The 12,736-nt window shown below is 44.9% G+C and overlaps 1 protein-coding gene across 2 annotated transcripts; it reads right to left on the bottom strand.

Moving 5' to 3' along the window:
* Nucleotides 1-279: 279 nt before the first annotated feature.
* On the bottom strand, nt 280-11,502 carry ARL14EPL (ARF like GTPase 14 effector protein like). Of its 2 annotated transcripts, XM_087742459.1 has the most exons (8): nt 11,407-11,502; nt 8,543-8,616; nt 7,837-7,918; nt 4,074-4,193; nt 2,495-2,634; nt 1,843-2,124; nt 1,125-1,292; nt 280-513 (listed from the first exon to the last, which is right to left on the bottom strand). In XM_087742459.1, the coding sequence occupies exons 2-6, from the start codon at nt 8,572-8,574 to the stop codon at nt 1,902-1,904; spliced, it is 597 nt and encodes a 198-aa protein (XP_087598585.1). In that variant the 5' UTR covers nt 8,575-8,616; nt 11,407-11,502; the 3' UTR covers nt 280-513; nt 1,125-1,292; nt 1,843-1,901. The 2 variants fall into 2 exon arrangements, with proteins under 2 accessions (XP_087598585.1, XP_087598586.1); XM_087742460.1 differs by lacking the exon at nt 4,074-4,193.
* Nucleotides 11,503-12,736: the final 1,234 nt, after the last annotated feature.

The raw sequence follows: 12,736 nt of genomic DNA, 5'->3' as shown, positions 1-12,736 counted from the left end.
CTCACAGGATCATTGCAATGACAAAGAGTCATTCTCAAACCACAGCAGAACTGCCTCTGCAACATCCTCTTATTTCATTATTCTGATCTTGGCTCTCACTTCTGTTTTTTCAGGTTTTGTGCTATATTTCCAAGGTTGCACTAAATGTGTTTGTGAAGGAGTTCTCTTATACTTTGCATTTAGCTATGATTGTGACAGACGCACAGTGTATGTTAAGAACCACGAAGTAATGCCAATGAGTTCAATAACGGGATTCTAAAGTTTTACACCAATCTGGGTTTAATCACATAACTCAAAAAATTTAACACGTAGCCTTACCACAGGAATCCACTTGAGAAACTATTCAGGTTTTTGCCTTTAAGTGGAAAGAAAGTGAAGCTAATTCAAACCTGTCCATTTCAGATCTTGAGGTTATTGCAAAGGAAGGCTGCCATCTTCCTGTCCATGTAAATCAACTTTATCTTCTTGAAGAGCTGCTTATTCAATCAAGTCCAGAATGAGTCTGTGGCACACCTGGAACAAGAAACCAATCCCTGACTACATTGGCAGGATTGCCACCTACCTTAAGGAATACAGCTCAGAGATTATGTGGGCTCTGTGGACAAGTCAAAGGATACTTTCGGACCAGTGAGGGATATATGAGAGAACAGCACCAGATCCGAGTGCCAAACAGAGAGTGTTTTAACTACCATAGCAAATATTCCTATGAAGTTTTTTGGTAGTGGGTGTTTTTATGCTACAAGCGTAAGTACTGAGGTGTCATTAGTTGAGACAAGCAATGAATCTTTCTGAGGTGTCAAGTCAGAAGGAGATTGCAGTGTTAAGGCATTCCTGGGCTCTGTTCCAGGAAGTTTCTTCTACTGGGAGATAGCTCCGCCTTGGAAGCAGGAGATCTTTGTCCACAGAGAATGGCCTCTTGTAGGGGAAAAGAGTGGTGCCACATTCAAAGTTAGGGGAGTCTTCTCAAAAACAACAAGCACTGGGCCCACAGAATGATTCCACCACTAGCAGCATGCTCCTGGAGATTGCCTGCGGCAGTCTGCAGCCTTCCCCCCTTCAGGATGCAGAGAGACCCTCACTCCTCAAAAAGGCTGTGAGTGCCCATCATGAATGAGAACACCTACCTCATAAGAAGACGGGGTGTAAGTTATGGTATTTGAAATCTGTCATGCCTTGCATGAAAAGGAAACTCCTGGAACTGAAGAGACTTTTCTGTCCAGAGGCAAAAATATCCAATCCATTTTCCTCTAGCTATATAATTAATGACTGATCAAGGCTGAGTGCGCCATATGCTGTAAAAAAAAAAAATGCTGACTGAACGTGTTGGTTCAGGTTTCAGCCTGGGCAGCAAGAAAGAATTGTGGAGTCATTTCCACTCTCCTCTGCTTTATATACAGAGGGACACGGAAAGTGGTGACCTAGTTTCAAAGAACAGTGTTATCTCAAATGACTCCTGCCTTATCTATACAAGACATGAATGCATCAGAAGGAAAAGACACTTGGACAAGCATTCACAGAAGAGCAAGCTGTGTCACACATCTGAGTAAATGAACAAGCAGAGAAATCAGCGAGACAAAAGTGCATTACAAGTAATGTGGTTCAGCTTCCCAGGGTAAGAAAATTTTCTTCCCACAGCAGTCCAGACACCTTCAGTTTTAGAAAGTCAAGATTTAGAGAGGACTGACTAGATGCCTCAGTAAAGCTCGCAAGGATGAGGAAGAATGAAATACATACTTTTACGTAATGAGGAAGGTTAAAGTCTGCTAGGTAGGCAGTAATAAAGAAGCAGAAGCACCGCTGCCAGGCACTTCGCTAAAGACAATTCATAAAACCAGGATTTACTTTAATAAAATGTGAAGAAGGAAGAACTTTGCTTAGGCGCAAAAACTTCCAGGACAAAATCAGTCAGGGACAAAAAATGGCAACACACTGATCACATTCCCAGCTTCAGTCTCAATTGTATCATAAACCCATTTCCTATTGCAGCGACATTCTGGTCCACATTTGTTTGAATTGCATTTGGGGCAAGGATAGAAGCAACCCAGGCAGTTCTTTTCCAGGCAATCACACAAATCGATGTTATTACAAAGCAGCCTGCCATGTTTGTCATACTTCTTTGTAATTCTGCAAAAGAGAAGAAAAAGTGATTCTTAGAGGACGCTTCAATATGCTGGAAGACTAAACCAAATAAATGTGGAAAACATCTGTCCAGGAACAAATATTTCCTCTTGAACAACCTCACAGCATAACGAAATACCAGCATTTTATCCTAATTATAACAGCCACTGTTATTAAAAATGAAAGTGTGCCAAAGAAGTAAATCAAAGTTCTCTTAAGTCACACAGAAAAAGCTTGTTTTCCCAGCACAGCTTTCATGTGTAGTAAGAAATATTTCTGCAAAATAGTAATGCTTTTATTAATTTCATTTATATTCAGTAAACAGCATATCAGCCATTTTTTAAAGTAAAATATGTAATAAATTAGCACATCTTACTTGGGCTTATAAAAAAAATCTTGTTTTGTCTGTGACATGCGCGCTTTCTTTTTCTGCTCTCTAGTTTCAGGATTGAAGTCAGCTACCTGTGGTCCTGGATTTTGAAAGGCTAAGTATTTTAATTGTTTCTCGAGTTGTTGCTATAAATAAACAACATAAAGTTTATAATTAGTACAATTGGAACAAATATTTATTTGCTGCCAAATGTCCTCACTGGCTTTCAAATGACATTAAAATTAATATTCTTGATAACTTAACACAGGTAGGAAAATGAAGCAAAACTCAACCTAAATTAAGATCACATCATTTTAAATGTTTGCTTGTCTGCTAATTGAGGACTGACTGTGCATCCTGACAGGAGAGAAAACAACCATGACTCCGGTACAGTGTCATGGAGTTTGAAAGTTATCTTGTGGGAGGCAGAATCATGTATTTTTTTCTTCAACTTTATCCATAATGTAAAAACAAGTACTATGATTATAAGCATGTCAGCTGTATTTGCCCTTATCTACACTGTTCCCTCAGATGCCTAGATGGGTTCCTTGTCCAAGGAAACCTCAGATGGGTTCTTTGTTCAAACAATATAGGGGCAAGAGAAATGTCTGGAGGAGCAACTAGTGCAGGAAGGAAGCATTTGCACAAGTAAGGAGTATGAAAAAAGCACAGACAAAAATAAAGAAGCTAAACTGAGCACAGTTTTTAAGAAAGAGGAGGGAGCATTTTCTTGCCTATTTTATGGAATTCATGTTTGCAATTAGCTAAAACTGCTGAATAGTTTTGGAGGTTAAAACATCAGCTCTGCATATTGCCATTCCACATACCCCATGTACGTTGACAGTCATGTCTAAAGTCATTGCAAACAAACATGGGTATTGTGTCAAACAATTTCTCTTTGGACAATGACTGTGGACATTGAACATACACTTGTCATTCATTATGCAAAGGCACAAATGTCTACACAAAATTATCTTTTCTCCTGTTAGGTAAATGGAGCTGATTCGCCACCCCTCAGCTTTCCTGGAGGGTGTCATCCCTTTCAGAGTCCACAGTGATTTTTCACAAACAAGTGAGTGCCTTCAGTGCTTCTCATGGGGAAAGCAGTGGCAGTTCAGTGCGATCTGCTGATACAGTGATTTAGAAATATCTGTGCGCTTGAGTGCACTTATTTACAAGGCAATAGACGCTGTGAATCTTCAGTAGCATCCTCCTGAAAACCTATAAGGCAATCTCATGCATCTGTGTTATTCAGACATTTCTGCTTTTGCATCTGGGGTAGTGCAGAAAATAAGCTTCAGCATCATAATTGTCCATGATCATAAATTACGCAATTTCAAGTTGGAAACAAATAAGCTATGGAGATCGTCCTCCCTCTAAGAGTACTGTCCTCCACTTACTATTTCATTTGAGCTCAGAAGTGCTCTTAGCCCTCTAAATCACTGCACTGCAAACTTGACTCATTTCACTGTTGTTATTTCTGATATTTCCCTATTGACTCCAGCTTTTTATTTCTGTAATTATGGAAGAAATTGAAGGCAATGGTAAGTATCTTGATAATAAAATAGTACTGGAGAAGTCATACCAGTTGTTTTTGTGTTATTGAGCAGTCCTTAGCAGGAGAGACATTTCCTTCTGCAGATGTTTCCTGGGCAGAATTGCTTTTCTTGCAGTTTTCTTCCGCGTGATCACTCATTTGACCACTCTTGTGAAATACATACATACATATGTGTTAGACATATAAAGAAGTGTGAGAACCACAGACTTTTAAGTGAAGATTTTAAGGTAAGCAGGTGATATCCATACCAGGTTTTTATGTATTCTTCAACAACAGCAAATGCAGAACAAAATGTGGCTTAGTATCATCCTCGATTTTAAAACTGTATTAAAATAATATAACTTAACATAAACAAAAGCTGTATCACCAAAGCCACTCTATTATTCATTAGGCAAACCTCGGAAAATCTTTAGTGTTTAAATAACACAGAAGTTGAAAGAAATGCTGTCATTTCTGAATCTGACACCGCTTCACGGCATTGTCGCCTTTCACGTGAAGGTGAGAAGCAGTATTCTCACAGAACACACCAAAAGCAGTCGGCGGTGTGCAGTGGAAATGGAGACAACAGCACGCAGGAGCAGGCATTTCGCTTCCCAGCAGGTGACACTGTTGTCCTAGCTGCGGCTCTTTTTGCAAGGTTCCAGAAAAGCGCGGCTGGGGTGGAGTGGGGGGAGCAGGAGGGGCCTGGGCATATTCTCTGACATCTCTGACGTTATTCACAGAGACCCAAAGCGTGTGTCAGAGCTGTGACCATAGCAACTAGCCTATTCCCTGCAGATTCACAATTTTCTTCCTGAAGACTTCAACCAATGGACTAAAAGTAAAGTTTTGAATCTCAGTCCTTAGCTTTGCAAAAGATTCTCTGTATAAATGGCATGTGTAACTTTTAGGTTCAATAGAAAAGAAGTGCATGACTCGCTCTGCTAACGAAGCACTCAGGGAGGACGATGGGTCTGTCCTACAAATGCCATCCATCACCCCTCCCCCATCACACAGTAATGGTGGTTGCAACTGTTCAGGACGGATGTTAGCTACTTCTTCTTACCCACCTTTTGAAGCTACTCAATTAAAACTTTTCATGCAATATATGCAGTCCCAGTGCCTCAGACTTTAACCCCAAACACCACCAGAAATATTGAAGCTTTTCTGGAGCTCTTCCAGCCCTTCCCCAGGTGCTGCCCACTCTCCCATTGCCTCTGAAAGGTAGTGCAGTGGTCTCTGCCAGGTTACCCTGCACTTTAGGATTGTTCCCCAAACCCTGTCCCAGAGAAGATCTTCATTTCACCACTGCCAAGGGGCCAGCACCTCTCTGAGAGAAGCAGGAGAGGAGTCCAGGCCTTCAGTTCCCCCTGTTGCAGCCCCTCCCTGCCGGGTGACAGTCCAAGTGGGAGTAGCAATGAGAAGGAAGAGATCTTGTATTAACAGGAGGGGACTCATTTTTGAGAGGTGAAAAGAATAGCCTTCAGCCTATTTTGGAGAGGGTTTCCCTTTTTCCTCTTCAGTGCCCTGAAGAATGACTGAGATTGTGACACTGTTCACAACGGGATGCTCTGCAGCAACAGTTTCAGCCCTGGGACTTGAGCATCATTTTAGGATTAGAAAAGGAAAGCTACTACCAGGCAATTAATATTTGCTGTATGGGGGAGCCTGCTTTCCTACTGGAAATTTGCTAGGGACCCACAAATAAAACAAGAATGAAGGCCACTTCTCCAGAGAAAGTGAGTATTGCTCTTCATCTGCACTCAGGCTGGAGTCCCAATAAGGATTTGCTTCCTACATCTCCTCTTGTATCCAACCATGCATCCAGTATTGTTAAAGCATTTTGTGAGTATGCATGACCATCATCTGTGCCTGTTTTATTACAGTGTGCAGGGTTCAGGGGCAGAACAGCCATCAGCAGCTACCAGTGTAGCAGAATTCCCGTGTGGCCTCTGGTGGTGTAAATATTTGACTCCTTTGGAAACTAGGTCCTAGTAGTTATCTGGAGCCAAACACCCAAAAACAGAAGCCACTTCTTAAATACTGGCAGAAAAGGAACAAGCATCTTGTTCCAAACATGTTTCAAATGCCCTTGCATCTCAGTGAAAACAGCCTGCACAGAAAATGTAGCACATTTCTGTCTCCATATATATTGTAAAGATAAACTCTTAAATTTTAATCTCCAGGAAAGATACTCAAAAGTGAGGCAGAGTGTGACTAGGCAACTCTGCAAGATGCAGAAACTGGTGAGACTCACAAAACTGATTATCCTCCACAGCATGTTCTGAAGGGGGATAGGGGAACAAGGGAGACTGTGAGACTCAGACATCCACTCTCAAGTCTGTAGAACCTAATTACCCAAAGGAAAGTATTCTTGGTCCTGCAGCAGAGTTTCTTCATCTACTGGTTTTGGTCTGGCTGTAGTGATAATCCAGGGGTGATGCACTGAACCTCCCACAAAAATTTCAATTCTGAGGACAACCATCAATTGCACTCTTCCTCCACCAAAACCTGTGTTCTCCCCGCCTTCTGAATACAGCAAGTACTTCCTGGAGGTGATCATCCACATCTCAACATCCCATTGGGCCCGTAGCATATGGCTGAGAACTGGCAATTTCAGACCCTTGACACAGCTGACAAGGCTAGACGCAGATTAGGGGAGGAAGAAAATCAGAGGCTGTGTTATATTAAAAGAGACTTGGTCTTATCCAAGACACAGATGTTTCTGCTCAGAAAACAGTTTCAGAAAATGTTGGGATTTGGAAGGAACTGCATTTGTTTATGGCTTTCATAAGAGAAATATTTTCCTGTATCTGCTCTTTCAAGAATTTAATATTCCTATTTATGATCCTTGTAGAGCACTGCTAAATATTTCAGCTGGTGTGAAATGTGGTGACCAGCGTTCCAGACACTTCAGGCTGCTTGACCTCAGGAGCCTAAAGCTAGTATCTCTGCATGGCTTGTCAGAGCAAACGCACATTGTTTTCAAGGTCTATTTGTTCATGCCATTGGAGACTTTCTGGTTGAGACCTGTCAGCATGTTCATCACCTTCACCAGGGCAAGACAAGATGCTGTCCCCATGGCTTTAATCCCCCTGTGCCCACATGGATTAGACTGCCCCAATGCAATAGTCCCATCTTCCTCATAGCCTAGTTCTGCAGAGATGTCTGCGGGCTCAGAAACCAGCAGTCAGGTTTGTGGCACATTCAAATATGCATCTTGAAATCTCTATAGGACATCCGGTGCCAGCCAAATTAAGAATGAGAATAAAATAATCTTCCTCAGGATCAACTATGGACTGAGCTGTAAAGATGTGGGAAGGCCACTTACCAACTACTCCATGCCTTCTCTCATAGCCCCAAACGTGTGTGTGTGCGTGCGTGCGTGTGTTCAGAAGATGGCCTTGAAGCCAGATGGGAAACACAGACCAGATGAAGAAATAGGTCTTGTCTCTCGTAACTCATCTGGTTTCTCGGAAAACTGATACACATGGTCACAAAGCAATGGCCCATTCTGTGAGAGGAGTCTGGAGGAGCAAATCCCACCCGCTCCCAGTAAAATAAAACAAATCCTCATGAGTTTTCCTCCCCAAACCCAGAGCCTTTCTGCTGTATCTGGAAGTGAGGGATCCTTTAGCTGAACTCTAAGAGATAATTACAAAATCATGTGCATATTCTGGTTGTCATGCAATAGGCAGAAGAGATCTGCCAGACTTACCTTTGAAAACCTGCAGTTCTGAAGGGATTAATTCAGTTCAGAGCAGACAGCAAGAGAGGAAGGAGGTTCTCCAGAATTTTAAATTGAACTTACCAAAGGAAGAGGCTGGCACAGTGTAGATTTACTGCTGCACAATTCCTCTGATAGTGGAAGTATGACATCAGCCCCAGAGTGACTGAAACAGAAGACAAATAATCAAAATAGTGCTCCCCAGAGAAGCAGGCTGAAGACAGTGCCAGGTAACTGTCTTAAAGGACCTCACACTTTCTGTCTCATTAATTATGGTTTTTAAATAGTACTTAGCACGAAGAGTGGAACTAGAGAAATTATATAAACTGGGATCAGAGTCCTCATTTATTACTTGCATCCGTGGTATGTTCACAGAGCAAATGTATTTCCTAGAGCTTTTTTTTTTTTAAAGGTAAATAAACAAAAAAACTGTAATAAGTGTTTTACAAAAATGGAGGTTTTTAGGACATGGATGTAGTAAAGGAATATTTTACCACTTTAGAGAAAACGTTCTGGATTCTGTTCACCATCTCCAACAGCCAAAAGTCATCAAACAAATATGCTCTTCAACAGCTAAAGCAACAATGCAACCTCATGGTTCAGCTTGCTGCCTTTCAGGATTGTTTGTTGCACTAGTGGAAACAACTCAGACGACTCCTGATACTTCCAGGTACCAATTTCCACCATGCTGCAATCACTTACAGCTTTCATTACTCTTCCCTAGAACACAGCTAAATCCTAATAAACATCCAAAACTGTCAAGTTCTATAAATTCTCCAGTTGTGCTTACACAAATAGTCCAGCGTGTCTTTTTATCTTCATCAGCTGTATCCATCCATTCTCTGAGGTATTTCACAATCCAGTCTGAGGGCAAGTAAATTTATTATTTAGCATACTATATTCTTTCCCTGCAAACACTTTTAAAACCAAAAGCTGATGTTACGTTCTAGCAGCAGACCTTAGCTAGGTGATTTAAATGCTCCTACACATACCTTCATTTTGTTCCACAGACTGTTTTCCTTGTCATGAAAAATAAAACAGCAATCTCTCAAGGGGAAAAAACCTCACAACCTCCAAGGTACTCATACAACAGCAAGCCACAAACAAAAACTTACAACCTGTTTTATTCTCCTATATTTTTTTCCAATGTTCTTCTGATTTCTCCATATTCTACATAATGGAGAAAACAGGAATTATTAACTCTGTAAACACAAAATTTATAATTAAACCACCTCATGCTTAATATCTCCTTTTCTTCCATTTTGCTAATACTTATACACGTGTATCTGACCTTTTTCTGAATTGTTTGTGCATGAGTTATGAGATTTGTTTATCATGGCATACGTGATAACGTGCAGCCTATGATCTACTCAGAATAGTTTTTACTGAGTGGGTGTTAGGCTACAAGTAAGTGAGGGTGTACATGTAGATCAAAATCTTAGGTGACATTTAGAGACATTGATTCTGGTGGTAAAATTCCTAATGGTTCCTAGAGGGACAAGTCTTCCCCACCATGAGCATGTGACTGTAAGTATGCCTCAGGAGATATGATACAAACGTCCCTACTATTTGTAGGGGCGGGAAGGGGAGAAAGAAAAGCAGAGAAATGGTTACAGATTCGTTAAATTTCTTTCAAGCTTCCTGGCCATTATCCAATGTCAAGCTGATTGCTCCTTGTACACCTTAGTGCACTCTGCTGCGCAGTATGCTCAGTGGCATGCTGTAGGCAGTGCAAATGGGGCAGCTGAAGAGAAAAAAAACCAATTTTTCAGTGCTAAAAATTAATCTGTAATGTTCTTATCCCATTAGGAAACAGTTCCTTGGGGCTCTATGATTTCACAGAGTGAGGTCTTAGTGGTGTTCCTCCCATTTCATAATTCATTTCTCCCTCCTCCTCCTCCCCCCGCCCCATTTTTTCTAAACTGCCAGGTTTATCAGGTGTTCCTGCCTCTTGTTTTCTCCTTTCTGGATGTTCAAATCAGCAACAGTCATTGTTGGGCGGGGACGGGGGGGGGACTGACAGGGAGAAAGCACATGAAAGGCACAGAAATCATTTTAGCGGCCGAGATGCTAAGGAGAAGAGGCTGTGAAAGGCTTGTGTGAGGCACAAGGGGAGAACAAACACCTTTCTCCAGAGAAGGCTGTAAATCCTGCCTGGCGACCGCCCCGGCAGGGGCAAGCCTCGGCTGCGCTCCGGCTGCTGGCAGACCACCTCATGCCTGCCTTTAGCGCCGCCTCTGCCAGACAGGCCGAAGAGAGGCAGCAAAAGCGGCCGCTTCCTCCTATCCCGCGCTCCGATACCGAGCCCGAAGCCAGGGATGTGGCGTTATCTTTTTCTTGACCGGTTTCAGGAGGGCTGCCTCGGCAGCGGGGTCTGGTCCCGCCTCCCCACACCCTCAACAGCTCGGGGTTACCGCCGGGAGCCGGGCGTCCCACGGGCGCGGTCCCCGTCTCCTCGCTCCTCCTCGTCCAGTCGTGGGTGGCTGCTCACCCCCCTCCCCTCACACTCGCTGTTCCTCCCTCTCTGTCCCTGCTGCCGCAAGCAGGTTCTCCCACAACGTCCCCTCTTCAAGCGTGCCCTCCCGCTCTGTACCGGCTACCTCCGGGCGCCGGCCGCGCTGTGGGGAGCTCTGCGGGCGGTGCCCCCGGGCAGGCCCCTGCCGCTGGCGGCGGCTCCAGTCAGCTGCAGGAGGCGGCTGAGCCTCTCGGCCCCGCTGGCGGCACCTCTGGGAAAGCCTGCTTAGGAAAGGGCAAAAAGGCCAGGCGAGCGGAGGAGTGACGGGGAAAAAAACCCCACAAAGTGAGGAACAGCAGGGCGAGCACCGCGGCCGGTGAGGCGGGCGGGGGAGGAGGCGCGGCGGGCGCCGGCGCAGGGACGCCCCCGCAGCCCCCGGGGACCGCGGTGGAGCAGGTGGGTGTCCCCGGGCGGAACGGCGGCCTGTGGGAGGGAGCCCACGCTGGGGCAGGGGAGCAGCCTGAGGAGGAAGGAGCGGCGGGGAGGAGCGGTTATGGACTGACCTCAACCCCCATTCCTCCTTCCCGCTGGGCTGCTCCAGGGGAGGAGGTAGAAGAGTTGGGAGTGAAGATCAGCCTCAGAAAGAGGGAAGGTGGGGGGAAGACGGTGTTTTAATGTTTTGTTTTGTTTCTCACTATCCAAGTCTGTTTTAATTAGCAGTAAATCAAATTAATTTCCCCAAGTCAAGTCTATTTTGCCCATGATGGTAACTGGTAAGTGATCTCCCTGCCTTTATCTCAACCCAGAAGCTTTTTCACCTCGATTTCTCCCTGCGTCCTGTTGAGGAGTGGGAGGGCATCAGGATGGGCATCCTGCAGCTGGCCAAGGTCACCCCACCATCCCCGCTCAGGTCCTTGTCTCAGAGAACATCCCACCACAAAGAATGACAGACAATGGCCCCCAAAAGACCAGAACCCACTGTCCCTCTGTCACAGGGGAGATTTTGACCACTTAAAGAACCACCACCAAAGGTAGCAGCAACAGTGGTTCTATTGAAGTAAGATGTTGTAAAAGTGAGACTTAACAGATGACAAGGTTCACTCTCTTACTGCACAGAGGCTATAATAATGATTCAAAGTTACCAATGCAAAATCTTAGTGCACTATAATACAAGGTTATGCACGATATCGGTCACTTACCAAAGATCTGCAGTTGGTAAGGGGTCCCTCAGCCTCGAGAGGTAACCCTGGGAGGCGTCCCAGCTGAAGGGGAGATCACCGCCATGCAGCCCGCTGCTTAGCAGAGAGAGCTCAAAGAAGGCTCACTTAGGCTGTCATATTTATGGAATAAAGTGGTTGGCTCACAGTCAAATTACATGCAATGGAAAAGGTAAGCATGAGACTCCTTGTACCCACAACTTCCTTTGTTTCTTGACAAATGAGTCTTGGAAGAACCACCTGCTGTTCTTGTGTTAATCACATGGTCAGTGTTCCAGTTTCCAGGCTCACATGCATCAATGCTCACCATGTCACCGTGTTCCTACATGGGCTTTCAGAGAACAGATTGGAACTAGAGAAGTTCTTGGCCTGGTTACAGCCTCAGCCTTTACTGCCTTTGGAGCCTGAACCACACTGCCACTAGTTTGGTCAAGGAGTCGGGTCCATCCCTCAGACCCAGTTCTGGAGGAGGCCCTGCCCCTCTGGGCCAGGGGAGGCAGAGATGACAGCTCTTTTTGTGCTCTGTGAAGCATCGCACAACAGGAATGTGGCAAGGCCACATCACTGTTCATTTATGTCACTTTGGCCCCTGTCCCCTTTTCCCTACCACATACCTACCCTTCTGGGACTTCCAACAATGCTGACAGGAGCAGGCTGCTCCACCTGCCTCATCCGTGTGTGCCATCGATGCAGCTAGGTGGCATGGGGCTCGCACCTTGACCACTCAGGTCCCACAATGAGCTGCTTTCTCCTCACCTGCCTGGGAGGCTCCTTGAGGTGCCAGGGAAGAAAGGGGGTGCAGGCAGAGTGGGGTGGCAGGGAAGCTTGGCTGGGAGGTGCAGAGGAGCAGTTGGCTGGTGCTCTTGGACCTTGACTTAAACAGCTCTGAAGTCTTTCTTCCTACTGGGAACAGCTTGGCTTGCAGTCATGAGAAACTGGCAGGGAGAGCACATGGCCACAGGAGGACAAGTGGTGACACAGGATTTCTTAGTGCCAGCCCTGGCGTTTGGAGGAAAGCTGGAAGCTGTGTGCTGTGGGGCAGCTGGTGATAACGGCTGCAATGGAGACTATAGGACTGTATTCATCAGCACTGTCAAGGTTTAGGCAGTGGGGGCTGCTGGTGGGCCAGGAACTGCCCTGTGCTCTGACAGTTTCATCCAGCCAGCTCAGAAATGAACAAAAGCAGTCCATCACACACCAAAATTGCAGCCAGTCAGGGGAACACATGGCACCACTGCTCAAACGTATTTAAGAAAGAGCAATATGGGGGCAGGAGAAAACAAAACAAACAAACTGGAAGAGACACATGGAA

The sequence above is a fragment of the Nipponia nippon genome, unplaced genomic scaffold, assembly GCF_047370975.1.
Source record: "Nipponia nippon isolate SJK-2023a ecotype South Korea unplaced genomic scaffold, ASM4737097v1 scaffold_8, whole genome shotgun sequence".
Lineage (NCBI taxonomy): Eukaryota > Metazoa > Chordata > Aves > Pelecaniformes > Threskiornithidae > Nipponia > Nipponia nippon.
This window is presented reverse-complemented; position numbering and strand designations above follow the sequence as displayed.

Bases quoted from the DNA above. Each gene is read 5' to 3' on its own strand.
- ARL14EPL (XM_087742459.1), bottom strand. From the start codon at position 8,574: ATGAAGATAAAAAGACACGCTGGACTATTTGT. The intron at 4,194-7,836 runs GTAAGTTCAATT...GTATTTCACAAG, and splicing joins TGTGCCAGCCTCTTCCTTTG to AGTGGTCAAATGAGTGATCA. The intron at 2,635-4,073 runs GTATGACTTCTC...GTTTATTTATAG, and splicing joins CAATAACACAAAAACAACTG to CAACAACTCGAGAAACAATT.